The 27,247-nt window shown below is 48.1% G+C and overlaps 1 protein-coding gene and 1 long non-coding RNA gene across 5 annotated transcripts; one reads left to right on the plus strand and one right to left on the minus strand.

The window, feature by feature from the left end:
• Positions 1-25: 25 nt before the first annotated feature.
• On the plus strand, positions 26-20,247 carry LOC125122624 (uncharacterized). The gene is made up of 4 exons (XR_007133868.1): positions 26-1,152; positions 2,227-2,317; positions 17,297-17,927; positions 19,844-20,247. It is a non-coding gene; the product is annotated as an uncharacterized LOC125122624 (long non-coding RNA).
• Positions 11,458-27,228, minus strand: TGIF2 (TGFB induced factor homeobox 2). Of its 4 annotated transcripts, none has more exons than XM_047771170.1 (3): positions 27,044-27,228; positions 22,921-23,146; positions 11,458-12,856 (listed from the first exon to the last, which is right to left on the minus strand). In XM_047771170.1, exons 2-3 carry the CDS (start codon positions 23,110-23,112, stop codon positions 12,335-12,337), a joined length of 714 nt encoding a protein of 237 aa, XP_047627126.1. In that variant the 5' UTR covers positions 23,113-23,146; positions 27,044-27,228; the 3' UTR covers positions 11,458-12,334. The 4 variants fall into 4 exon arrangements, with proteins under 4 accessions (XP_047627126.1, XP_047627128.1, XP_047627127.1 ...); XM_047771172.1 differs by having other exon boundaries at positions 27,137-27,222; XM_047771171.1 differs by lacking the exon at positions 27,044-27,228 and adding an exon at positions 26,188-26,967.
• Between the last annotated feature and the right edge of the window lie 19 nt (positions 27,229-27,247).

A 27,247-nucleotide genomic window follows, 5' to 3' on the forward strand; every position in this document is an offset into this window, starting at 1 on the left:
AGGAGGTCGGTGGGCGGAGCAACGCAGCGCCGCGCGTCCTCCCGCCGACGTGCCCACGCAGCCAATCCACGGCCGCGCAGCTATAGAGCGAAAGAGGAGGGGCTATCGCTTCGGCGCAAGCGCCCTACTCGCGGCAGTCATGACAAATTTCCGCCAGCAGCGCGGTAGAGGGAGAAGGAAGGGACACTCTTGGTGGGGACGGCGACACGAGCGCAAGGAGGCGCTATGGAGACGGAGGAATGGCGTCTGAGGCCAAAGCGGAGATTGGACATGAGGCTCACCCAATCCACTTTAGCTTGCTCCCAGGAGCAGCAGGACAGAACGCAGCCCTTCATTCCCCAAGGCAATTTTTAGAGCCCAAACCTTGCTTTCCTGGAGCCACAAATTGCTTTTCTAGATTTAAGCCCTTGCTTTTTTTCCCTCCTAACCGTGCAAGTCCTATAGGACTTTGTTCGGAAAGTTAACTCAGAAATTTTTCTGTAATAATTTGGGGTCTCCTCATGCCTAACACCCTCTTTTGGACCGTCTTTTGGCAAATGTATGCCTTGAGATCCAAAGAGGGGAAATGATTTTCTGAAACTGTGTATAGCATGTTGGAACCAGCTGCAGAGGAGCAAGTGGAAAGAGTATTTTATTAGGTATCAGCATATTTGAGTATTCATCTACTGTGTCCTCGCTATGGACTTGGTTAGATGTTCACAAAGTGTTTTTCTGGAGCAGCAGCAGCTGCATCGCCTGGGAACTTGATTAGAGATTCAAATTATCAGAACTCAGAGTTCCCGTCTTGGCTCAGCGGGTTAAGAACCCTACCAGTGCCTAGAAGGATGTGAGTTGGATCCCTGGCCTCGCTCTGTGGGTTGAAGGTCCGTCCTTGCTGCAAATTCAGGCATAGGTCACAGATGTGGCTCGGATTCAGTGTGACTGTAGCTGTGGCCGGCTTCTGCAGCTCTGATTCAACCCCTAACCCAGGAACTTCCATATGCTGTGGGTGCAGCCCAAAATGAAGGAAAACAAAACAAAACATTCTCAGACTCCATCCCGGACCTACTAATTGGAAATTCTGGCGCAGAGCGCACAATCGGCATTTCATTAAGTCCACCAGGTGGTGCCATGCTTGCTGTTCTGTGTAACAAGGCACTTCATTCCAGTGAGGTGGGTATATAGAATCAAAGTAACTTGCTCAACTAATATCTGGGTCTGTCTGACTTCAAAATCTGCACATGTACCCTTTTTGGGGTTTTTTGTTTTTTTCTTTTTAGGGCCAGACCCGCAGCATTTGGAAGTTTGAGGACCAGGGATTGAAACTGAACTGCAGCTGCGACTTGAGCTTCAGCTGTGGCAAAGGACAGATCCTTTAACCCACTGTGCTGGACCAGGAATCAAACTTGAACCTCTGCAGTGACCCTAGCCACTGCAGTGGGATTCTTAACTCACTGCATCACAGCGGGAACTCTAAAATCTGCATTCTCAACCTTAGATTTTTTTTTTTCTCTCTTTTTAGGGCTGCACCCAAGGCATATGGAGGTTCCCAGGCTGGGGGTTGAGTAGGAGCTACAGCTGCCAGCCTACACCACAGCAACTTGGGATCTGAGCCTCATCTGCAACCTGCACCACAGCTCAGGGCAATGCTGGATCCTTTACCCACTTAGCAAGGCCAGGGATTGAACCCAAAACCTCATGGTTTCCAGTCCAATTCGTTTCTGCTGCACCACAACGGGAACTCTTGTTTTGTTTTATTTTACTTTTTTATTTTATTTTATTTTATTTTATTTTATTTTATTTTATTTTTAGGCTTTAAGTCTTAAAGAATATCACTAAGGTCAAGACATCCTTTGCATACCTGTCAACATTCACACGTAGTTCTCCACCTTGGGTAAACAACAGAATCTCCTAGGAAGCTTTTTCAGAATAAGCTGTTGTTTTCTACCACAACCCAATCCTAAGATCTTGCTTCAATAGAGTGGAGCTGGATCCCAAAGATGATACACACTGCAACAGACGCTACTCTGTCTGGACCTGGTAGGACAGCCATACACCTGACATGGGTACACAACTTTAGCCTAACTTTCACATGGATCTTGTTCTTATCAGCCCTCCACCTTCTGAACCAGTTTCCCTCATATGCAAAACTATAGTAAAGCCTAACCAGCTCACCCCAGTTTGGATGTGCACCATTGGTGTAAAACCTATTTTACAAAAAACAAAAGCCACGTACCTGTTTTACAGACTCCCTGCTGGCATGCAGTGTTGGAGACAGACTGATCATTCTATCATAGAATATTGGAAGAATACTTAGCCCGGGTCAAAGACAGAAAAGGTAAGTTTTTTAGTCTGCTAAAAACTCATACAAGTGAGATCCGGTGGTAAAAGTTTGTAACAGGGAATCTGATCTGGGGGAATAGGGAAGACTGAACTCTGAGGGGAAGAGTAGGAGTTAAGAAGAGGAAGGGATGGAGTTCGCGTCATAGTGCAGCAGAAATGAATCCAACTAGGAACCATGAGGTTGAGGGTTCGATCCCTGGCCTTGCTCCATGGGTTAAGGAACTGGCGTTGCTGTGAGCTGTGGTGTAGGTCGAAGATACGGCTTGGATCTGGCGTTGCTGTGCCTCTGACATAGGCTAGCAGCTACAGCTCCAATTCGACCCCTAGCCTGGGAACCTCCATATGCCAAGGGTGTGGCCCTAAAAAGACAAAAAGAAAAAAAAAAAGAAGAGAAAGGAAGTTCCCATTGTGGTTCAGCAATGATGAACCCAACTAGAATCCATGAGGATATAGGTTCGATCCCTGGCCTTGCTCCATGGGTTAAGGAACTGGCGTTGCTGTGGCATAGGTCACAGATGAGGCTTGGATCCCACGTTGCTGTGGTTGTGGTGCAGGCTGGCTGCTGTAGCTCTCATTCAACCCCTAGCCTGGGAACTTCTGTATGCTGAGGACGCTCCCCTAAAAGGAAAAAAAAAAGAGGAAGAAGGAGGGGAAGGGAAGAGAGCATTAGAGGAGATGAAACCATATCAGTTAATGGTGAGGAATAAAGCCACAAGTTGGGGAAGGAGGGGGGAAATCATGTTGAATAATGTTTTTACAGTTTTGTTGAAAAATAATTGATGTACATCACTGTGTAAGTTTAAAGTCTACAGCAAGATGGTTTGATTTACATATATCATGCAATGTTTACCCTAGTAGGATCAGCTAACATCCATCTTCTCAGGTAGAGACAGTAAAAATGAAAGAAGAATATTAAAAAAGAAAAAAATTCTCCTGTGATGAGAACGCTTAGATTTACTCTGTCCTAGGACTTCCTGTCATGGCGCAGTGGTTAACGAATCCAACTAGGAACCATGAGGTTGTGAATTTGGTCCCTGGCCTTGCTCAGTGGGTTAAGGATCCCACGTTGCCATGAGCTGTGGTGTAGGTTGCAGAAGCGGCTCGAATCCTGCATTGCTGTGGCTCTGGCGTAGGCCGGCGTCTACAGCTCCAATTAGACCCCTAGCCTGGGAACCTCCATATGCCGCGGGAACGGCCCTAGAAAAGGCAAAAAGACAAAAAAAAAAAAAAAAGATTTACTCTGTCCCAAATATTGTATGGCAGTATTATATAATTATCGTGTTATATGTTACTTACCTAGTACTTATTTATTTTATGATGGAAGTTTGTATCTTTTGACCACCTTTCTCCATCTCTCTCTTCCTCTCCCCTCTGCCTCTACAAGTCTGATCTCTTTTTCTATGAGTTCCAAAGAAAGAGTCTACATACAAGTGAGATCATACAGTATTTGTTTTCGTCTGATTTATTTCACTTAGCATAATGCCTTCAGGGTCCATCTATACTGTTGAAAATGGTAGGGTGTTCTCTTTTTTATGGCTGAATGATATTCATGTGTGCGTGTGTTTGTGTATATGTATCTCACAACTTCTTTAACCATTCATCCATTGATGGACGCTTGGGTTGTTTACATGTCTTGGCTATTGTGCATAATGCTGCTATGAACATGGGGGTCAGATATCTTTTTTTTTTCTTTTTCTTTTCAAGTTAGTATTTTCATTTCCTTTGGGTATATTCTCAGAAGTGGAATTGTTGGATCATATGGTAGTTCTATTTTTTAGTTTTTTCAGAATCCTCTATACTGTTTCCATAGTGACTGTACAATCCCAACAGAGCACAAGGATTCCCTTTGCTCCACATCCACACCAGTATTTTATTATTCCATGTCTTCTTTGATATGGTCATGGAGAATTTGTTTTTATCTCAAGGATACAGGAAGCCCCAGAAAGGATTTGAGCAGGGAACACTTCATGTTTCAGGTTTGCATCTTGGCAAGATCACCGTGCTGACTGCTATTTGGAGGACTAGATCAGAATGGGAGACTAATTTAAAGGCTGTTAAAATTATCCAGGTGAGGAGTTCCCATTGTGGCTCAGCAGCTTAAGAACACGACTAGTATCCATGAGGATATGGGTTCGATCCCTGGCCTCACTCAGTGGGTTAAGGATCCAGTGTTGCCATGAGCTATGATCTAGGTCAAAGACATGGCTCAAATCTGGCATTGCTGTTGCTGTGGTGGTAGGTTGGCAGCTGAAACTCCCCTTTGACGCCTAGCCTGGAAACTTCCATATGCCACATGTAGGTGCAGCCCTGAAAAGAAAAAAAAGGTTATCCAGATGAAATTTGATGGGGGCACTAAAGACAGAGAAAAGAGGAATAAAACTGAGTTAGTTCTTTTTTAAAACTTAAAAAAGTAATTTTAATTGCTATAAAATATACAAACAAAATTAACTCTTTTAAGTATATAGTTCTGTGAAACAGTGAAGTACATTTACTTTGACCATCACTGCTATCCGTTTTCAGAAGCCTTTCATCTTACAAAGCTGAAACTTGGTACCCGTCAAACTATTAACTTCCCATTCTGCTCTACCCTTAGCACCTGGAAATCACCATTTTACTTTCTGTCTCTGAATTTGACTAAGTACCTCATAAGAGTGTAATCACAGTGTCTTTTTCTAATTGGTTTATTTCACTTAGCATACCATCTTCAAGGTTCATCTGTCATAGCATGTCAGAATTTCCTTCCTTTTTAAGGCTGAATAATAACTTTGTTAAATGCCACAGTATATATATTTTATTTACCCATTCATCTGTTAAGGGACACTTGGGCTGCTTCTACCTTTTTACTATTGTAAATAATGCTACAGTGAACATGGGTGTACAGATATCTGTTCATGACTGTGCTTTCAATTCTTTTGGGTATATACCAAAAGTAGATAGAGTAGAATTGCTGGATTGTATGATAATACTTTTTTTAATCTTTTGAGGATCAGCCATACTGTTTTCCATAGTGGCTGCACCATTTTACATTTCCACCAACAGTTCCACAAGCATTCCAATTTCACCACATCCTCATCAACACTTGTTTTCTGTCTTGCAGTGCTTTTTGTTGTTGTTCCCAGGCCAGGGATCAAACCCTTGCCACAGCAGTGACCCTAGTTGCAGCAGTGACAATATTGGATCCTTAACCCCCTGAGCCACTAGGGAAGTCATTTTTTATTTTTATTTTTATTTTTAAACAGCCAGCCTAATAGGTGTGAAGTGGTAGCTTATTGAGGTTTTGATTTGCATTTCCCTAATGATTAGTGATGTCGAGCATCTTTTCATATGCTTGTTTACCACTTGCATTTATCCTGCATATAGATAACTTTATTTCTTACCCCCCAAAGAGTTCTCTATATGTCATGTTATATTTTGAAGCTCTGACCTTAACTTTGAGATTCATTAAGTTTGTGTTTACAAGGAAGGAGAGGGGGGTGTCACAGAAAGTTCTATTTGGAAGGGTGCTTAGAGGGTGCAGTTCAGCCCAAGGTCACACAGTGAAGTTGGGAGATTGAACAGGCATCTGAAACCTCATCTGCATCCCTCCTTCTAGCTTTCTAGCAGCAGACAAAGCCAAGCTGGCAGCGTGGAAAGCCCTTGCCTGGAAGGTTTCATGGGACTGAGACTTGTTCATTTTCTGCTTTCACCCAAAGCTTCCCTTAAACCTTAGGAAGTGGTGAATCTGGCTGAAACCCAGTGCATCCATATGGTTAAAATAAACGTCCTGGGTGGCCTACAATGGAAAAGAATTGATGAAGAGTCAGATTTGGAAGTGGGAGAGATAGATTTGGAAGTTGGAGTAGTTTTGCCTTTGTGATGTTGGGGCTTTTTAGCACCAGTTACACACATGGTCTCAGTCTTCGGGCTGAGGGGGTCCTCCCGGTTGAACACCTCTATACCTCTGCCAGCTGCTTGGAAAGGTGTCTGGAGGAAGGTGCGCTCTGAGGGGTAAGATTGTGGCCCCAGACAGATAATAGGTGGAATCACAGAAGACCGGAGCCCGAGGGTGGGGTGAAGGAACCAGGAGCTGTGTTAAGAGCCCAGGTTGTGAAGTAGAGGTTTGAGTTTATATCCTGGTCCTCTTTTCCTTTTGCCTACAAGAAATAGCTTACTAGTGCTTACCGAGCAAGCCCTCACCAGGTGCCAGCTTTGCTAAATGATTTACATACATTTGTTTTTCTCCAAAAGTAGAGAAAACTTCTTTCCCTTTACAGTAGTCCCTCCCTTATTTACAGGGTATATGTTACAAGTCCCAGTGGAGGCCTGAATCCAGGGATAATAGCGAACCCTATGTATACCAGCTTTTTCTATGTGTACACATCTATTATTACAAATTAGGCACGGTCAGAGAATATGTGAATTGCCAGCATCACTATGCTTGCACTTTGGGGCTGTTAATAAGTAAGAGAGTTACTTGAACACAAGCACTGAAGTACAGTGACAGTTGATCTGAAAACAGAGCAGGCTCCTGAGTGACTAGCAGGCAGGGCTGTAGCATATGCAGCACAGATAAATTGAAAAAAAGGGATGACTTACATCCCTGGCCTGGAGGGTGGGAGACTTCATTATGCTTCTTAGCACAGCATGCAATTTAAAATTTATGACTTGTCGGAGTTCCCGTCGTGGCACAGCGGAAATGAATCCAACTAGGAACCATGAGGTTGCGGGTTCAATCCCTGGCTTCGCTCAGTGGGTTAAGGATCCGGCATTACCGTGAGCTGTGGTGTAGGTCGCAGACCCGGCTCGGATCTGGCGTTGCTGTGGCTGTGGTGTAGGCTGGCAGCTGCAGCTCTGATGAGACCCCTAGCCTGGGAACCTCCATATGCCATGGGTGCAGCCCTCAAAAGACAAAAGAGAAAGAAATAAAGCTAAAAATAAATAAAATTTATGAGCTGTTTATTTCTGGAATTTTACAGTTAATATTTTTGGACTGAGGTTGATAGTGAGTAACTGAAACTGAAAATTGAAACCATGGTGGGGTGGAGTAAGGGGATTCCTGTATACTTTTATTTAAAAATTTTCCACAGTGAATGTGTTGTACTTCTGTAATTAAAATGACAGTCTCAGAAAGGCTACACCTCACCTTCAGGCCACTAGTCTCTTAGGGGCCAAAGGAAGTCAGATGGTTTGAGGGCACTACTTGGTGGTACCCTTCTTCTTCTCATCTTGTAACCTTGAAAGATAAGAAGCTGTCTTCCCAACCCAGCAGTTTCTTGGGGATAAGTCAGTGTCCTGATTATAAACAATCAGGACCCTGGAGCAATAGCAGGAGTATCTTTTATGGCATCAGTGAAACGTGCAAATTCCTGGACTCCCTGGGGGTAAGGTCTGATGCTTGAGAACTACTTCTCTAGGTAGCCAGTCCCAGTTCTGCTGCTTGAAAGCTGTGTGGCATTGGCAAGTTATTTTGACAGTTCTGTTTTATTCTCAACACTATGCTTAGGCCAGATAGGAACAGTAACATATGGATTATCCTATTTTCATCCTCCCTAAGAGGTGAATATTACTATTCCCATTTTATTGATGAGGAAACTTGAGTTTCCAGTGGTAAACTGACTTACCCATGGGCACAACAGCTAATAGTAAGTGACAGAGCCAGAATTTGTAGCCAGGCTTGGATCTGGTGCTTTGGAAACAAACTAGTAATGTTGAGAGCAGTGATGAGATTATTATTTACACATCTCTCCTCAGTTCCAGACCTTATTTTCTAGGTCCAATGGCTAACATCATGAGGTTAGAGCCTCACGGAAGTATACTTGGCCCCTTCCCTCTGAAAGCTTGCACATTTGCAGCTTCTAAACTCAAGTGTACTTTTAAAATTCCAGCATCCATCAAGTTCCTGCAGTAGGGCAGTGGGTTAAGGATCCAGTGTTGTCTCTGTGGTGGCTTGGGTCACTGCCGACACGTGGGTTCCATCCCAGGCCTGGCACAGTGGGTTAAAAGGATCTGGTGTTGCCACAGATACAGCTCAGATTTGATCTCTGGCCCAGGAATTTCCATATGCTGCAGGTATGGGGCAAAAAAAAAAAAAAAGAAAGAAAGAAAAAAAGAAATCCAAAGGCCTGAATCCTACCCTAGAGATTCTTATTCACGAGGCTAAGTTGGGGAAGTTTCCCAGTGGGTCTGTGAGGCCGGGATCTGTGGAGAAATCACCACTTTCAAAAACAGTGGAAAGGAAGAGGCCTTCCTTGAGCATCAGTCTAAAGGCAGTATCCCCCTACCCCCCATCATTGCCACTTTTACTTTTTTTCCTTTACTGTTGGACACAGGGTCTAGGTTTACACTGATATCCAAGGACTTGAAGCATCATCACGGCCCCCTTGTGAAGAATAGGAGCACAGAGTCAGGTGATACAGTCAACTCAACAGCAGATATTCAAGATGAGGGAGCACAAATGCCTTTAAAAGCTCTTTCCTAAATGAGAGTGTTAGAAGCAAGGTAGATGTCCTTATATAATGTTCTCAGGCTTCAGAGGGGCCCTAGCTACATTTTCCGTTAGCTTTCATTATCTAGAGTGCTTGCTCACTCCACAGCTCATCAGTCTGAAGCCTAATGCAGAAGACACTTTTACTTTCAGTTCCTTGTAAAGCATCTGTAAGAAGCCATCTCTCCTGAGGCAGCTGAATCATCCAAATTACTTCCCCCTTTAGGAACATTTAGAGGAATATTAATATTCATTTTCCAGATGTAAAATGAGTATTAAACTTATTCTGAAGAGCCCTTCCAGCATGTTCATATTCTGCTAAGCCCCAGTGTCCAGCTTGACACTGACAGAGTGAAATGGGAAAACCAGGACCTTGGGTGAGTGGCTAAGGAAGTTGGGGCACTTTAATCTGGGGAACTTAAGCAGGGAGGCTCCATCTCCAAATTCCAAAAGGATGAGTGACCTGTGGGAAAATCAATATCCTCTATCTGGGTGTTCTGGGGAGAAATCAGGAAGAAACCTGATTTGGTTCAGTGGAAGAAACTCCTAGTACTCAGCCCAAACCATGTTAGAGAGCTGGATGCCTGTAGGTCGTGAACTGCCCATCACTAGTTTGTGTGAGAGGGACAGACCTCAGGGTGACCGTAAAGCGAGACAGACTTGAATTAATATCGCACTTAGTCCTGGCTGTGTAGGTTCAGGCAAGTAACTTAAAATTCTCAGTTTCTTTACCTATGAGAAGGGCACCTCATTTCTTTCATGAATATATACAAAAATTAAAAGATGTTTGGGCTGCAGTGACAATGTTTAGTCATTTCATTATGACAGAAATGCAACCCACAGCTAGCTTAAGCAAAAGGGAATTTACTAGCTTACATAACAGGGAAGTCCAGAGATGGCACTGGTTTCAGACATGACCAGGGTATCCACGCAGCACCGCTGCTTCCTTCTGTGCTGGCTTCATATTGTGGTCATGCTCTTGCCTCGCTGGGAGAGGGGGAGGACGAAGCTGCCAGCTCAAGTTCCCTCACCACTGAGCAACCCCAAAGCTTGATCTCTGACCCCAGGGAAGACTGGTCCAGCTTGGGATACATATGACCCCTGCACACTGTGATGAGGATGACATGGGATGGGTTGAGACCAAGGAAACGGGGAGTACACAACACTTCTAAGCAGCTACTAGAGGGAGGGTGAAAGGTAAGGCAGGGTAAGAACTCAGCAGTTATCCTGTCTCCAGGCTGGGCCCAGGTCACAGTGCATCAGTCTTTCTGCTTTGAAAAACAAAAACAAAAAAACAACTTTATTTGACAAAAGACAAGAACAAAAGTTATTTACAGTAGTTTTTTGCTCAAATAATTCAACGGTTAACTGTGCTTTTCCTCCAGGTTTATCTCACAACCAAACAGAGCAGAGGCTGGCCCACTGCCAGCCTCCCCATCTCGTACAAGGGGGGAATGCCAACCAGAATTCAGCAGCATGGCTCCCTCACCCCTCACCACCTCCACTGCTCAGTGCACTGTGGGAAGGGAAGATCCCACCCCAGCCCAATACACTTTCCAGGGTCCCCCTGCTTCAAGTAGGGGACTTGTAGCAGTCACACCAGACCTGGGCTCACAGACACGGGTGGGGTGGAAGAGGCTGGGCAAGCAGTAGCTTCAACTGATTTTGAAGCTGCCATGTTGATTCTTCCCCGGCTGGGCCTCAGGAGGGTGAGGATCCCTGATCCCCCCGGGGCATGCAAGGAGAGGGCACAGGGAGGGCATGGGAGCAAAGGAGAGAGCCTGGAGAACTTGCCCACTAATAGAGAGCAACACTCCCTGTCTTAACCACCCAATCCCCATTCCCACAGCAATGAGTGGGCCAAGCCACTCAGGAGTTGGGGAGCCCCTTGAATGAAGCCTTCAGGGGTCATCCCAGAAAGGACAGAACTCACACTGCTGCCCTTCTCCCAGCCAGGCCCACCCAAGTCAGCCAACACCCACGAACTCTCCCCGTGCCTAACCTGGCAACTTCAGGAAACTACAGGCTAGGGTTCCTGACCTGTCTTTTGACCCAGAAACAATGTTACTCAGAACAAAAATATTTCAGCTAATAACCTAGGATTAGTGTTTCTTAGGATATACTAAAGATGGGGTGTACTGCTGTTGAGTGCTGTCAGCAATGAAACAGCAAAGTAAAAACTGGGGAGGAGGGAGGAGAGTAAGACTAAGTGTGATCTGTTTCACTGTGAAGTACAGGGCCGGGGCTTCTGCCACTCGACTTTAAAGAAACGTGCAACACAAAGACACAGCGAACAAGCTTCAGAACCGATTTCCAGCCTCAGGGCAGTTCCCCAGGCAGCTGGGGTACTATTCCGTGCTTCCTCCAGGAATAGTTTCCTCCCACCATCGTGGGGAACGCTGCCTGTGTGAGTCCGCTAAAAGGGCTTCCTGACCAGTAGATGGCTCACTTCTCTCCAAGTAGGAGCTATAGGGAGCTTTAAACATTCTTGCCCCAGTAATCCAAGTTCCTAGAAGGAATTAAAAACTCAGGCTGGGGGGTGAAGCTCTGAAGGATAAAGAAGGGGAAAACAATTAAAGAGAAAGAAAACACCACCCCACTGCCGCAGTCTAGCTTACCTCCCTACCCCCACCCCCACTACAGTAAAAACAAACCAAAAAAAACCCCCCAAAAAACAAAAACAAAAACAAAAACAACCCTCCCCCCACCAAAACCACCTCTGTTTTTAACATCCTTCTCTGCTCTGCACTTAGAAGGTTTGGTCAGATTCTTTGTTGGACCCTCTCACTGGCTGTGGCTTTATCCCCTTTTCTGCATGATAGAGATAAGCCAAAGCCCATACAGTATTTTTTGGTAAACCAAACCAACAATAAAACAACCATGGAATTTTGCAGAGATATGGCTGGTCCCCCAAATGAAAATACTTTCTTGTAAGACAATCACCAATTGCAGTGTCGGATTATTCCCAGTTCATCAGACTCCATCACACAACGTACTCTCACTCCCCACACCTGGGCTAACTACTCCCGTTAATGCAAACCACAGCAAAGAGGGGAAAAATAAACACAAAGTTTAGCGAAAACCTAAACATTCAACTGGAGTCAGTTCTGTTACATCTGCTGGGTTCCTTTTTTCTTTCGTTCACACTTACGAACTTGGAATGTCCACACTTGGCTTAACAAAGAGGCCTTGTCAGAGGCAACTTGGACCCAGCATAGGTCTGAACGTGGTAGGTTCCCTGTGCCCAGCCCAGGAAAGCAGGCTGGAACAAAGATGTCCTGGGGGGGTTCTCTGAAGAAACAGCAGCAGCACCATGCCTGTCTCCAATCTCTTGGGCTCATCACTGAGGAGGCTGGAGAAACAGCGGAGTCAGCAGAGGAGAGGTCCCATCACAGTGCAGTGACACCAGCTGGCGTCTTCCTGCCGAAGACCTCTGGACAGAGGAGATGATCCCGACATTTGGCAGTGATCCAAAGGAAACCCTCTGTAGGAAATGGAACCAAAACGGAAGCCTAGGACAGCTGGCTCAAGCACCCCTGTGGCAGATGCCTACTTGGGGTTTTCAGAGACTAAGGACATGGGAGTGCGTAGTAATGGGGGCGGCGGGTCCTGCTGCTTCTGGAGCTCCATCTCAGCAGCCCTCTGTAGTGCCACCTCCACCAGCAGCTGGAAGCTGCTGAAGTCCTCCTTGTCCTGCTCTGGGGGTGTGGGTGGTGGTGTGTTGAAAAGTCCACCTGTGGGGCTTCCAGCTTCGGCCCTGGTCAGCAGAGTGAGTGTGCTACCAGGGGTCACGAGGGACTTGGAGGGCTCTGGCTCCCCTTGTGGAAAGGTGGCTGCTGGCTTTTCTCCCTGCCCCGAGTGGAGTGGCACGGAGCACACAGACAAGGAGAGCACATTGGTGGGGGCCGGTACAGACACAGCCAGCACTGAGGGGCTGCCGCCCCGGGGGAGGGCCACATCTGAGGCCTTACCCCCACGGCGGGAGATGGTGTACTGGTTGGGGTCTTTGCCGTCCTTCCGGAGCATGTCTGGGAGAAGCCGCCGCCGGGCATTGATGAACCAGTTACATATCTGGAATGAGTGTAAGAGACTGTGATCAATTTACTTGATCAAAACCAGCCACAAAGCACCTAGGTTCCAGCCCTAGGAACACAACAGTAAACACTTCAGGCATGATCCCAGACCTCAGATTTATTCTGAGAAGAGAGAAGTTAATGAATAAATCATATAAATGAAAATAAAATTGCAACTATGACCCAGCCAATGAGGAAAAGATGTATGTTGGTGCTGAGACAGTGATGGGAAGAGCCAATCTAGTCTTTCAGGACTCAGGGTAGTATTCTCTGAGGAAATGGCTTGCAAGTTGAGATCTAAAGGCTAAGAATGAGGTTACAGTGGGAGGTTAGGGGGGAGAAGAACATTCGACTTGGAGGGAACAACCTCTGAAAAGACCCAGGGGCAGGTGGCAGCAAAGTGCCTATGAGGAGCTCAGAGAAGGCAGGCCTGTCTGGATGGAACTCACCGGGAACTAGAGGTTACTGCTGATGGTGGGGACCTGGTTCTTTATTCTAAGGGTGATGATGGGGAGCCATAGGAGGATTTTAAGCAAAGAAGTGACTTGCTATGTGAGGAACAGAGCGGAAGCAGAGCAAAAGGTTAGTAATTAAAGTTAAGGGAGATAATGAGAAGATGACAAGAGTTTGATCTGTTTGGGAAACTGGAAATAGTGGGACCTGTTACCCACCAAATATGGGTATGTGAGAAGAGAGGGGATGGTGCCAAGGGTGAATCACTCCTAAGTTCCTAGAGTCAAGTCTTGCCAGAGAAAGAGCCACCAGGACACCAAAAGACTCTCAGGCACAAGAAAAGTTACTGTTTCCAAGCAAAACCAGGATCATGGTTCCAGCTGAATGTATATTCAACCAACATCCTTAAGTCTTTTTTTCCTAATACTGCTGAGAAAGCTACCATTAACCTTGACCCCATTCCTGTCTGGCTGATTGATTTGAACAGTCGTTTTGGACCTACACATGAGGTATGACATTTCTTCCTGTTAAAGCCAAGACATATCTAGCACCCTGTCCCATATCTGTCTGGGTTCTATCTTATTTTACTTTATTTTTTTTCTTCCTTTTTTGGCTGCCCATGGCATATGGAATTCCTGGAATCAGACCCAAGCTGCAGTTGCTACCTACATTGCAGCTGAGGCAATGCTAAATTCTTAACCCATTGTGCCAGCTGGAGATAGAATGTGCATTCTAGTGCTCCACAGACACCGCCAATTCCGTTGTGCCACAGTAGGAATGCTTTGTTTTTTATTATTTTGTAAGTTTTTTTTTGGTCTTTTCTAGGACCACACTAGTGGCATATGGAGGTTCCAGGCTAGGGATCTAATTGGAGCTGTAGCCACCGGCCTACGCTAGAGCCACACCAACACGGGATCCGAGCCGTGTCTGCAACCTACACCACAGCTCATGGCAATGCTGGATCCTTAACCCACAGAGCAAGGCCATGGATTGAACCCGCAACCTCAAGGTTCCTAGTTAGATTCATTAACCACTGAGCCACGACAGGAACTCCTATTTTATAAGTTTTTATTTTGATGATTTGTAGGCGATGGTCATGACCTTTTTTTTTTTTTCCTTTTTATGGTCAAACCTGCAGCATGTGGAAATTCCCAGGCTAGGGGGTGAATGGGAGCTGCAGCTGAGGCCTACACCAAAGAAATGCTAGATCTGAGCCACATCTGCAACCTATGTTGCACTTGTTGCAATGCTGCATCTTCAACCAATGAGTGAGGCCAGGGATCGAACCTGCATCCTCAGACACTTAACCTGCTGAGCCACAATGGGAACTCCCATTATTATTTTTTGGGTCACGCCCATGGCATACAGAAATTCCTGGGCCAGGGATAGAACCCGTACAACACCACTGACCTGAGCCACAGCAGTAATAACGCCGGGTCCTTACCCACCAGGGAACTCCTCTGGACTTGTTTTAATAGCCCCCAGCTTTACAGCTTGCCAGTCCAGCCTGGTCACTGGTTGTCACTCACTCTTTCTTTTTTTTTTCTTTCCTCACTTCTCTTTCTAAGAATGCAACGACTATTACTCCTGTTTTAGAAAATTGCCATTTGTCTCCTACTGCCTATAGGATCAGGTCCAGACTCTTGGGCCTGGGTGTTAAAACCCTCCCCTGTTATGGCCTGTCTTTCCAGCCCTTGTGAAACTGCTCACCAGAAGGAAAAAAAAAAAAGGGGGCTCCATGCGTTTTGCACATCACCTAGAGAATGCCTACTTTTCAGTCTTGGCTGATTTAAGACATTAGAGATAGGGCCAGAGTAGAGGAAATGATTTTAAAACACATCTCTTCACCTATAGCTGCTCTTATGGGCTGACAGTTTCTCTTAATACTTGAATGAATGATACCATGAGGGTAGCTAATTGTTCAGGAAGAGTGTGAAGAGTTTCTGCACACTCGAGAGAAGGGACTTAATGGCACCATTCCTGATCATCTAAAGATCAGCCGCTCACACCCTTCCCTCTCATTTACTCTGAACAGCCTGGAGATGCGACAAGACCAATCCTATAATAGCTCACCTGGGTATTATTTTAAAACAATTATGGGTTAGACTAGAAAACAGTCTCTTGGCTACATGGCTGGCATAAGCTCACAAATACAAAACCTGTTTTTCCTTAAATAGACAAATACAACCCCTTATCATTTTTTCCAAGTCTTTCTCCCTCTTGCCCTCCACTGGAGGAGCTGCCACAGGGGGAAAGCTGCCTAATGATTTTCTTGCTAACACAAAAGGAGCTGGAAAGAAAACATTAGAGTCTGTGGGAGTGCACTGGGAATTAGGCATGGGTGCGGCATGATAGATATCCACATACTTAGGCATCTTTCTGGGAGCCTTTGCTGAGAACGGTTTACCAATAGCTGCCATTTACTGAGGACCGCATCTACACAACTTTCTTCTAATAGTTTTATCCACTCTCTAAGTTTGGACAACTCCCATTTTACTGATGGACACAGATAAAGCTCAGCCTGGAGAAGTCAGGCAGGATTCCACCTCCAGCCAAGGATCCCCAAGCCTGGACCTTTGGATGTGGAAGAAGAACCCCTACTCTTTTTTTTTTTTTGTCTTTTTAGGACTGCATCTGTGGCATATAGAAGTCCCCAGGCTAGGGGTCCAATTGGAGCTGTAGCCATCGGCCTATACCACAGCCACAGCAAACCAGATCTGAGCCGTGTCTGCGACCTATACCACAGCTCATGGCAATGCTGGATCCTTAACCTGCTGAGTGAAGCCAGAGATCAAACCTGCATCCTCATGGATACTAGTTGGATTTGTTTCCACTGAGCCACGATGGGAACTCCAAGAGAACCCCTACTCTTTCCCTCAGGCTATCACAGGACCCTGGAACCCAGCTTTTATTCACTAGAATGGTCAAGTTAGAACTTCACGCTTTCTTGTTGCTCTCCCTTTCAAGGCTTTGTGCTCACTCAATATTTAGTGAGTGCTTACTGTGTGCCAGGCCCAGTTCTCTGTGCTGGGGATGTCTCTGTGAATTAAACAGATGTGCATTCTGCCCTGTGGAGTATACAGTCCACCCAGTTGTGGAGACTGGCAATGAATGAACACAGTGAATAACCGCTAACAAGTACCAGGAAGAAAACAGACAGGAATAAAAGGGTATTACATAAAGATAAGAGTGACTTCCGTAGATAAGGGGTCTGGGAAGGCTGAGACCTAACCAGTATGAAAGAGCCACCACCCACACAGAAAGGTGAAGGTAGAATGTTCTAGATAGAGGGAACAGCAAATGCCAAGGTCCTGAAGCAGGAAAAGGGTTTGGTTTGAGGGACAGAAGCAGGCAAGGCTGTTCCCTCAAGGCGAGAGGACAACAGCAAACTATCAAAAGGGCCTAAACAGTAGCTTGATCTAGTTTTCACACCGTTAAGTCCTTCTCCTGGTTCTCTTTTCTCCTCTTCGTTTGTCAACAGATACAGAGCATGAAGCAGCTGCTGTAGAGGGAATAAAAGGCTGGAGCCCCCTCCCCCTGCCCTCCCCTGTGCTGAGATGTTGGGAACTGTGTGGGCTGCAGCAATGCCTAACATTCCTCTAATGTTTGCTGAATGGATCAAAGGCCCAGCTCTCCTCTGGCTCCTGTTTGTTGCTACCCCGTCACCTTTCTTGGCTCATACCTGGGCAAGCCCTTGGGTACCATCTTCCCACAGATTCTACGTCTCTACCTAGCCAAAGGGACAGCCACCTATAACAAGAGCTGGTGCCTAGAGGTGGCATGGCTCCTTGCCCAGCAGCCTGCAGCTGTACCTATTATTCCACAGGTGACCCAAGGACAACACTAGGCTCTAGGTCCTGTCAGGCTGGGAGAGCTCCTGAACAGGGCAGAGCCAGAGCCTTCCTGTGGCTTCTTTTGCCCTCCATTCCATCCCTGGAAGGACCCTGCCTATGAGGTTCTCATTTACCCCTCTTTATGTCCACAGGCCTCTCAGTACAGCCGTGCACGCAAAGGCAGCAGCAGACACTAGTTGAGCTGCTCACTTCAATCCTGGCTAGATGTGCAGGGGAGCCCCAAAGGAAAAATAAGACCAAACAGCTGGGTGGATGAAGGAACCAAAGACCTTTGATACCAGGTATCATGCCAGCTATCTCACTTGCATTATTTTTAATCTGCACACAAGCCTGGAAGGTAATAAGCAGTGTCCCCAATGTACTACAGAGGGACCTGGAACCCAAGAGATGAAAGAACTTTCCCCAAGTCACACAGACTCTGAGTGCAGAGCTGGGATACAAACCCAGGTCTTCTGGCTTCAGGGGCCCCACTACGGTTCTCGTTCTGGTTTGCCATGGACAGCTAAAGTCATCATCATAGTCCTAAAAGCGAACACTTGTCCAACACAAAATACACCAGGTGCTCTTCTGAACACTTCCCATCTAACTACTCTTTTCATCTTCAGCAGCCTATGAGACAGGTTCTGTGATGATCTCCATTTTATCTGAACTGTTGAAGAAACAGAGGCCCTGATCAGAGGTTCAGTGACTTGCTCAAGGTCACAAGTGCAAAGGCTGGGATGTGATCCAGACAGCCTGGTTCCAGGCAACTACCACTGTCAGGTAAAGATAAAAGACTGAAGAGAGTCAGCCGTCAGCTGGAGGCCTTTTCCTCTGGCTCAGATGCTTCCCCTCTCCACCCTGCAGCTGCCTCCTCAGCTACCTGTGCTGCAGGAGAGCAGGGCACCTCTCCCCCCAACCCCAGGATGCAAAGGGAAATATGACCTGGGGCAAGTGGGGTAGGGACCTGTGTTTCTGTTGGAAGAGCAGTTTTGGGGAGGGGGGCCTGGCATTTACTATCAGATGTGTGGGCACCCAGCCTCAAGCTGCACCTCCCATTTTGGCTTATAATTCCGAGAACAGCAGAAAAACACTCCACCCCCAACACAGACTCTCCCACATGCTCACCCTGGTCTGCAGAAAACTTGGCAGCCTACTTACTGTCTGTTTTGTCTTCTCGTCGATAGAAACGCACGGCTGAGGGGAGCTGGGCAAGGGCCCTCAAGGCCTGAGTGCACCACAGCGCCAGCTGTGATAAGGGGCCGTGCAGATTTTCTGCAGCCTCTTCCAGCTGCCTGACCCATGCCTAAGTCAGGGAAAAAGCTTGTGACTTGCCCCAACTCAAGGTCCTTGGGGAGGTGGCAGGAGAATGCCAAGGTGAATTCTTTATTGATATGGCAAAACACAGGCTGGGTCCCTGAAGCCTGTCTCTACCATGACACAGGGCCCTCTCTCAAAGACTGCCCTGTTAGTACTTTTTTTTTTTTTACATCAGTGGCTGAGATAAAGGACATGGGAGGAATCACCACGGCAAATCAGAGTGGGAGGGCACTAGGGAGCTGATGAAGGCCATGAGGACTGGAGCTTTCATTTTATTGTCTTTTCAACTGTGAAAGACAGAAGCAAAAGGGGGGGGGGGACAGGGAGAGACCTTCCCCAAACATCACAGCCCCTCCATTTGTGTTGTGACCACCCTACCCAGGTGTTCCTCAAGGCAGCTGGCTGTACTAGAATCACCTTGAGGGTGATTTTAGAAAAAACCCATTATTTCTCATCTGCTTTCTAGGTGGTGGAGTCAGGACTGTGTGTTTTTAAACAAGCACCCCGGAGTTGTGCCTCCGAAGCTTAGGAACAAATGGTTTAACCCATTGGTTTAACTTGTGCTTGTGGGACAAGCCCTTTATTTAAGCAAAAAAGCTTACACAGAAGCTCAAAAAATATGCACAGTTGAAAGGGGGGGGGGGGGGGCAGAGGTTGCCAGCGGGAAGAATCAGGAGGCAGCCAGCTTTGGAGCCAGAGCAAGGAGAGCAGCTGCGAATGATAAAGGTTCAGTGAGGGCAGGGCCGAGCAGGCCACCTCAGCTTCTGCATCAGGCTCCTTTCCTGACCCTCGCAAGTCCCAGAGGGACTTCGGCCCTTCACCGCCCCATGGCTTCAACCCTGTCAGGATTCCATTCACGGGCAACCTACCAGAGCACCTCAGCTGACACCACATCAGTAATAATTACCGAATTCTTCATCCTTTAAATAGTCTTCCCTTCCCCAGACGGGATAGTGCCCGTTCTGTTGTGTTTCCAGCACACAGCACTGGGTCTGGACAGAGCACACCCCCAATCAAGACTACACAGTGAAGAAATGGGCAGGAACCCTCCCTGCCCCTCCAGCTTCCCTCCCCAACAGGCAGCCCCTAAGAACCCTTAGAAACCACAGCAACCAAGTCACGGGGACCTGTGAAAATCCTTCACAAATGACTTTTTTTGTTTTACTCTCCCAACTGCCTAGCCCCAGGCAAGTACCAGCAAACCAGTTAGTTAAATGACTCATTGACTTGCTAATGAGATCGCTCCTGGGCCTGTTAAAGGAGACAATCAAAAGGGACGTCCCCGGGAGAGAGAAAACAAGCTTGGCAAAAGGTTGACGCTTGTCGGAGCCAGGTGATTGGTGCTAGGGGTGCATTATAATATTCTCTTATTTTTGCAGGTATTTGCAAACATTCTTAATAAGCAATGGAAATTAAAAAAATTAAATACCGGAAAAAGAGATACCTCCAGGGATTTAAACCAACCTTTCCTGACTGAGGAGCCACTGCATTTCCTCACTTCAGAGGTCCTGCCAACTGACATTTCCAACACCTTTTTCCTCATTTTCTTTCACTTCAGCATTTACCAAGCACCTATCAGATACCTGACACTGAGCTGACACTTAGGATAAGGTGAAAAATAAGACTAGGCCTCTGGAGTTAAGTGTGATCTGAAGAGCAATCAGTCAAGTACAAATGCTGACCCAATCCAGGTGCTGTGGGAGCGCACAGCTCCTCTAGAGGTCAGGGGTGGGAGCAAAGTGGTCTCCGGTATCCATGGGTGTGGCAGGAATATGGGGGGGGTGAGAGGTGGTGTGGTAGGAATATGGGAGGGGGGGCGAGGGCTGAGGCCAGATATGCCGATAGGGACAGATAATGTCAACAGGTTGGCAGAAGCCACTGTTTTAAGTAGGGAAGTGCCAGATGATGACAGGTTGGACCATGTAGGAAAGAATCCACATTCCAGAAATAAATTAAGAGGTAAATGTATATAGGAAACTGTGAGAGCTGAGAAAGGGCTGTCAGGGAACCCCTCAGAAACAGAAGGACCCAGTTTGGAGAAATTACCCTATTATTAGTCAGGAAACCTGGGGTACCCATGAGACCTTCAAGCAGAGATGTACGGCTGGCCATGCTTAGGATTCATGGTAGTTTCCGTCGAGGAGTGCCAGATGGTCCCCACGGCTCTCTAACTCAGCACAGCTCTAGAGCAGCGTGCCCACCACTGGAACCCCTCCCACCAGGGGAAGCCAGGATCCCACCACCCTTCCTATCTCTAGCAGCTAATCATTGCCCCAGACCTACATTTCTGTACGTGGGATCTGGGGATATGCTGTCCTAGGGGTCCCCTGGTTCCCCACAAGAATGTTTTGGTTTTGTGTTTCCATTTCGGTCCCAAGCAGGAGGGCCATGGCCTCAGGCAACCAGACTTGCTCAACTCCAGAGCCAGTGCCTCTGCCTTACTACACACCACAGTGCAGTCAACAAAACACCATCCACCATTTGACATAATGCAGTTAGATGGAATCTCACTGGTTTTACATTTATTTACCTTGGAAAACTTTAGTTATTTTATAGTTGTGTATAAGAGCAAAATAAAAGATTTTTTTTTGACCCAGTTTTATGTCTGTACATGCTTAAGTCATGTGATAAAAATTATTTAAGTCAACATGTTGAGGGAGGCAGATCCATGAAAAATATTTTCTTTAAAAAGAGGCAGTATACTACTCAGTCTTGAGAAACAGTGTCCCTGACAAAAAGTAATTTCATTATGTTGTGACAAGTGGCTTGACAGCACACACAGGAATACACAGTAGTGGCCTCAACTCTGGGCAGTCAGAGAATGCTTTCATGAGAAAATGCTTAAAAGAATAAGCCAGGCTCAGAAAGGTCAAGAAAGCAAAGGAGAAGGCCCAGAGGCCTGGGGATTTCAAGGGCCTCAGAGACAGGAAAAACTAGGCTGGAGACAGGCAGACTAACAAAAAGGCCGCCCGTCGAGGTAATCCTGGCTCTGAGGCACCAGTCTTGGGCCTGTGCTGTTCCAGATCCTTTGGTTCAAGCCCACCTTTTCTGGGAGGCCTTTTGAAGCTCCAGGCCTGCTCAGAAGCCCTGCCCTGGGTCTCTGCTGCCATCTGTCCCAGCAGTGGTCATTTTTTGCCAACATTGGTAGACAGGTCATCCCCCTCTTTCCCATCCTAGACTAGATGCTCCCTGAGATCAGGAATGTGTCTGGATCCTCTCTGGGATCCCAACTCTGCCCAGCATGGAGCTGGGCGCTTGGCTGTGAGGTGTTAGGAACTGCTAGGCAAGACCCTGGATCTAGCAGAGATGTGGATGACAGGAGAACAGAAGTGCCTACTCTGTGACAAACACCTCCCAGTGAGCCTTGCATCCTTTTCAGTACCTACCCCCCCACCTATACCAGCTATGAAAGTGCTAAAATTATCTCCCTTTTTCAGATAAGGAAATATGAAGCTCAAGAAAAGGAGGCAGTGACTTGGCCAAGGTCCAGACTTCCTGTTGGGGAGAAGATGGGATCTAAGTCAGGGTAACTCTAGAACCTTTCTCACAGACAGACTCCGATTAACCACTGTCCAGTGAGTATAAAGGTGCTGGGAGTTCTGAGGGCTGAGTACTCACTGTGAGGCTTCATGGAAGAGGGATACCAGCTGGGAGATGTGGGAGGTTTAGAGCAGGGTAAGGGAAAGAGGGAGGGACGCCATGGACTGGAGCAACCGGCCAGGGAAGAAGAGGTGAAAAGGGAGGCAGCAAGGGTGGGAGTGGGGCGCCGGGGGGTGGGGAGTGGGCCTCTGCGAGACTGAGGTCCAAGCTAGAAGCAAGGCACTGATAGTCCTGGGGGTCTTACCTCAGCACCATGAAAACACAGAACACCTGTAGGTCAGCAACTGGGGCAATTCAAAGGAGCTAACACCTCGGACTCTGACAAAAAGTGGATAACATGGTCTTTTGTACATGTTCACGTCTGTGATTTACAGAGCACTTTCACATCCAGTTCTGAGTCTATTCCTCACCAAAGTTCAGTCAGGCAGTCTAACCCCACTTTACAGATGGGAAATCAAGATGTGGTTCACAAGTCCTGTGTGGCAGAAGGGGGTTTTGAACGCAGAGGTGCTGACTTCTGCCCTTAATTGTGACTCCAGCTCATTTGGGGCTGAAAGCCAAATCCAAGACACTCAGTGCCTTCTCACCCTCTCACAACCTCCAGTGTTAATGATGACACCTAGATGTTAATAACAATTCCTTGCCTCTTCAGAACTCTCCAAAACCTGAAATCCAGTGGCAATGACTTCATGCACCTGTTTTCCCTTGAAATAGAAAAGATGGGTTCTCCTCTGGCCCAAGAAGACACTGAGGGCAGGAGAGGGGAGGTGACTGGCCCAAGACCACACAGCTGAGTCACTGGCAGGGCTGTGGAAGGACTAGAACTCAGGTAGGTCTCCTGCTACCTCCTCCTTACCTGCAGCACTGACAGGTTGGTCTGTCCAGAAAGGCTCAGCTTCTCCTGCTCTGAGGGATACGCGTTATAGCGGTGCAAGTACAGCCAGTCCCGGAGGATCTTCACTGACTCCTTCGGTAGGTTCCCTCTGCGCTTCCTCTTGCCTGCCAGGGAGAGGAGGCCTTCATCCTCACCCAAATCACTGTCTGACATGATGTCTAGGGGCTAGGCTGGACCTCGGGCAAGCCTGAAACAGGTGACAAAGGGCATGGGGGCATTATTACCATGTGTTGCCTGTAACCCTTTTCCTAGTCTCGAACATCACTATCAGAGCCTGGAACACCAGAAACAGGGTAATGGCAATTCAAAGTCTCAGGCCATACCAAAGCCTGGGCAAGGGAGAAGGATGAGTCCAAAAGGCCTCTTTCATAGGGCTGATAGATAACTACTGAAATAAGTGGCAGATCATGAATAAGCAGTACCAGACTAGAAATAATTATAGCTACCACTGAGGCCTGTTTTCCATGCTCTGTACTGAGCACTTCACATTTATTATCTCACTCGGGCCTCACAGTGCCCTTGTAAGGGAGACACTGCTGTCATTATCATTTTATAGATGAGAAAAACCAAGGGCCAGCAAGATTAAGAAAGTCACCCAAGATACTACTGCTATTAAACTGAGTTACCAGGTGACCAAGTAATTTCATTCCTAAGGTAGCTAGCTATCCAAGAGAAATAAAAATCCAGGTCCACACAAACCCTTGTGCAAAAATGTTTAGGAGTTCTTGTCGAGGCCCAGTGGAAACGAATTCGACTAGGAACTTTGACATTGTGGGTTTGATTCCTGGTCTCACTCGGTGAATCAAGAATCCGGCACTGCCATGAGCTGTGGTGTAGGTCGCAGACGTGGCTTGGATGTGGCGTTGCTGTGGCTGTGGCGTAGGCCAGCGGCTACAGCTCCGATTAGACCCCTAGCCTGGGAACCTCCATATGCCACAGGTGCGGCCCTTAAAAAAAAGTTTATAGTAACATTATTTATAACGGTCAAAAGGTGGAGACAACCCAAGCGTCCTCCAACGGATGAAGAGATAAACAAAATATGGTTTATTCATAATAGAGTGGAATATTATTCAGCCATAAAAATGCTACAGTACCAATGAACCTTGCAAATATTATGCTAAGTGAAAGACGCAAGTCACAAAAACAAATATGATTCCATTTTTATGAAATGTCCAGAATGGGCTGGAGGGAGCTAGAAGAGTGACAGCTAATGGGTATACAGTTTCTTTTCCAGGTGATAAAAAATGTTCTAAAATTGACTGGTGATGGTTGCATAGTTGTGAATATACTAAGAACCATTGATTTGTTTGCTTTACATGGGTAAGTTGTATAGTATGCGAATTATAAGGCTATTATGGGGGGGAAAAAAATCACCTCTAGGATACGGTATAGAAGTAGGGTTTGACCAAGATAGCTCCCCCCACCCACCCATACCATCTTGTTTCCCAGGATCCAGTGAGGAGTCTAGAGACACTATTAATCTCCACAGTCCTACAGCAGTCCATGTAACATTTACTGTGTACCTACTGTGTACCTGCAGAGATGTTAAGTCATCCCACTGGATGTGTCTGAGACATTCTCCTTTGTCATGTAGCCCCTGGCCTGATCCTAGGACTCAGTTCCTCAAAAAAAAACGCAGATAGGTGTTCCCATTGTGGCTCAGCGAAAATGAATCTGACTAGTATCCATGAGGACAAAGGTTCGATCCCTGGCCTCGCTCAGTGGGTTAAGGATCCGGTATTGCCGTGAGCTGTGGTGTAGGTCGAAGACACAGCTCAGATCCCAAGTTGCTGTGGCTGTGGTGTAGGCCAGTGGCTGCAGTTCCAATTGGACCCCTAGCCTGGGAACCTCCATATGCCTCAGGTGCAGCCCTAAAAAGACCAAAAAAAAAAAAGAGAAAAATCCAGATAAAGGAGTCAGGCTGGGCTCTGGTTCCGCCAACTTGGCTGTGTGACCTTGGGCAAGCATCCTTCCCTTTCTGGGTTTGAGCCTCTTCTTCATCTGTCAACTGAAGGAAAGGTGTTTCCCTAGACACAACTCATCCCCCCTACAAACTTCTTGTTCACACACGCCAAAGAGATTTACATTTTAAAACCAAAAGTTCCAGGATAAGCTGATGCCAGAATCTCAAGGCTCCTCCCTCCTTGGCCTTTTAACAGCACCCTAGCAGGCTGGGCCAACAGACTCTGGCATCTCCCAGGTTTTGTTTCCTCCACTTGGGCCTGAGCCCAGATATCTGGGCTGGCCTGGCCAGGCTTTCTAGGGAAGGGTCTACCCTCCCAGCCAGGCCACCTAGAGGTGAGACAGGCATTGGTTAGAGGTGCCACTCCTCAGAGTGCACCGACAGCTGGCTGCTTTCTGAGATTAGGTTTCCGAGGTTTAGCTGTCCAGGGTAGTTGGGATCTGGGCTCAGGCAGGATGCAGCCCTGCAGGCTGTGAGAAGTTTACTCAAGGTTATCTGTGCAAATTCCACCCTGGCTGCCAGTCAAGTCCCAGTCTGCAGGGTTCCAGTGGATGTCCCCTGGAGATGACCCCTCAGTCTACACAGACCTCTCCACCAGTGTCCTGCACCCCAGCCATAATATTCACCGACAAATACAGCCGACAGTTTACAAATCCCAATTCAGGAGGCTCCCCACATACACACCCCACACTCACATCCAGTCTCACACTTAAACCAGACAACTCTCTAACAGCACTCAGATAACTGGTACCAACCCCTCGCTTGGCCTCTGGAACCCCCAGGACTTTCACCAATAGATGCACCAGATACAGTTTACAAGTCCCACATCTAAAAGGAACAACTTTTCCTTTGTGGAATTGGTACCATACAACCAATTCCTGGATATCCGTCCACCCAATAACTCCAACCCACCCACAATCTCTCAGACTGACAAAACTCCAGACGACATCACACCAGTGATCAGTTTTTAACCCTAACTGGCCAGCCGAAGCACCGACCTGCAGCCACTCCCGCACGAACTTTCTGACAACTCCCCCGGGCCAAGCACTCACGCTGCATTCCCAGCAGTTCACACAAAGCGCGCAGCCTCCCCCGCGGCCCAGACCCGACCTGGAGCACATGGCTCCCTGGGCGGCCGAGAATCGGCCTGCGCTTGGGGCGCCAGCACACCTCAGTCCCCCACCCCGCATCCGTCTCGGAGCTTCAGTTGCCCCGCGGGCCAGAAATCCCTCTGGGGCGGGGGCTCTGGAAGAAAGAAAACTCACGTGTCTGTCCCGGGGCAGGAAAAAGTTTGGTTCCCACCCCCTTCCCCCGCCACACGGCGCTGGCCGACTCTTCGGGGCGCGGGGCCGGCCGAGCCTGCGCGCTCGGCTTTGTGCTCCGAACTCGGCCCGGAGGGGGAGGGGAGGGGGCTGGGCTCCCACCTCCGCACCGCCCCCCCAACCCTGCGCCCAGACTCCATGTTGGCCGCCCCCTGCCCCGGAGACTGCGCGTTTCCCCCGCGGGAGGCTCGGCACACGCTCCGCCTGTCCGAGGGTCCCGGCACGCATAAACTTTCTTCGGGTAGCCGGCCCCACGCGCCCCGTTTCCTTGGCCCGCCTGGGAGTGACAGATGCCTCAGAAACAGACTTTCCTTTGTTCCAAAGGAAAGGGGAACTCGCGCGGGCTCCCGCCCCCCCCACCAGCTCCGGGACCTTCCCGCTGCCCCCACCCGCAGCTGTCACTCTCTGGGGGCCCCTCCCCGGCTCAGCCGCGGCGGGGGGTTGGGGGGGTACTGCCGGCGGTTAGCAACGTGCACTTTTGAAACCAAACAAACCCGCCCCCCCGTGCGTTCACCCCGGCCCGGGGCCGGGGCGGCCCTCTCCCCGGGTAGGATCCTAGGGAGCTGGGTCCCCCAAAAGGGCCCCGAGCCAACTTCCTCCAGGGGGGTGGGACAACCCCTCAACGGGCCCCGCCAACACATGGCAGTCGGGACTCACAAACACACCAGAGCTCACACACCCACAATCGCACGCGCTAGGACGACGCCCCCTCCCCCGCTCGGCCGAGAAAAAAAAACTTTCCAAGTTGACCGCGCGCCCCCCGCCCCCATCTGCCCCCGCTCCTGCGCCCCGCACTGACTTTTCCCAGCGGTTTTTCCGTCCACGCGGCCTGGGGCTGGGTCCCGGGCGTCCCGGCAGAGGGCGGGGGGCGCCGGGGGAGCGCGCCGCGTACCTGCCGGGCCTGACACTCGGCCTGACAGCTCGCGGCTGGAAAGCACCTCGCGCCCTGACGTCAGATCCCCTCTCCTCCCCTCCGCGCTCTCCTCGCCCTCCCCCACCCGCC

This window comes from Phacochoerus africanus, chromosome 3 (genome assembly GCF_016906955.1).
Source record: "Phacochoerus africanus isolate WHEZ1 chromosome 3, ROS_Pafr_v1, whole genome shotgun sequence".
Lineage (NCBI taxonomy): Eukaryota > Metazoa > Chordata > Mammalia > Artiodactyla > Suidae > Phacochoerus > Phacochoerus africanus.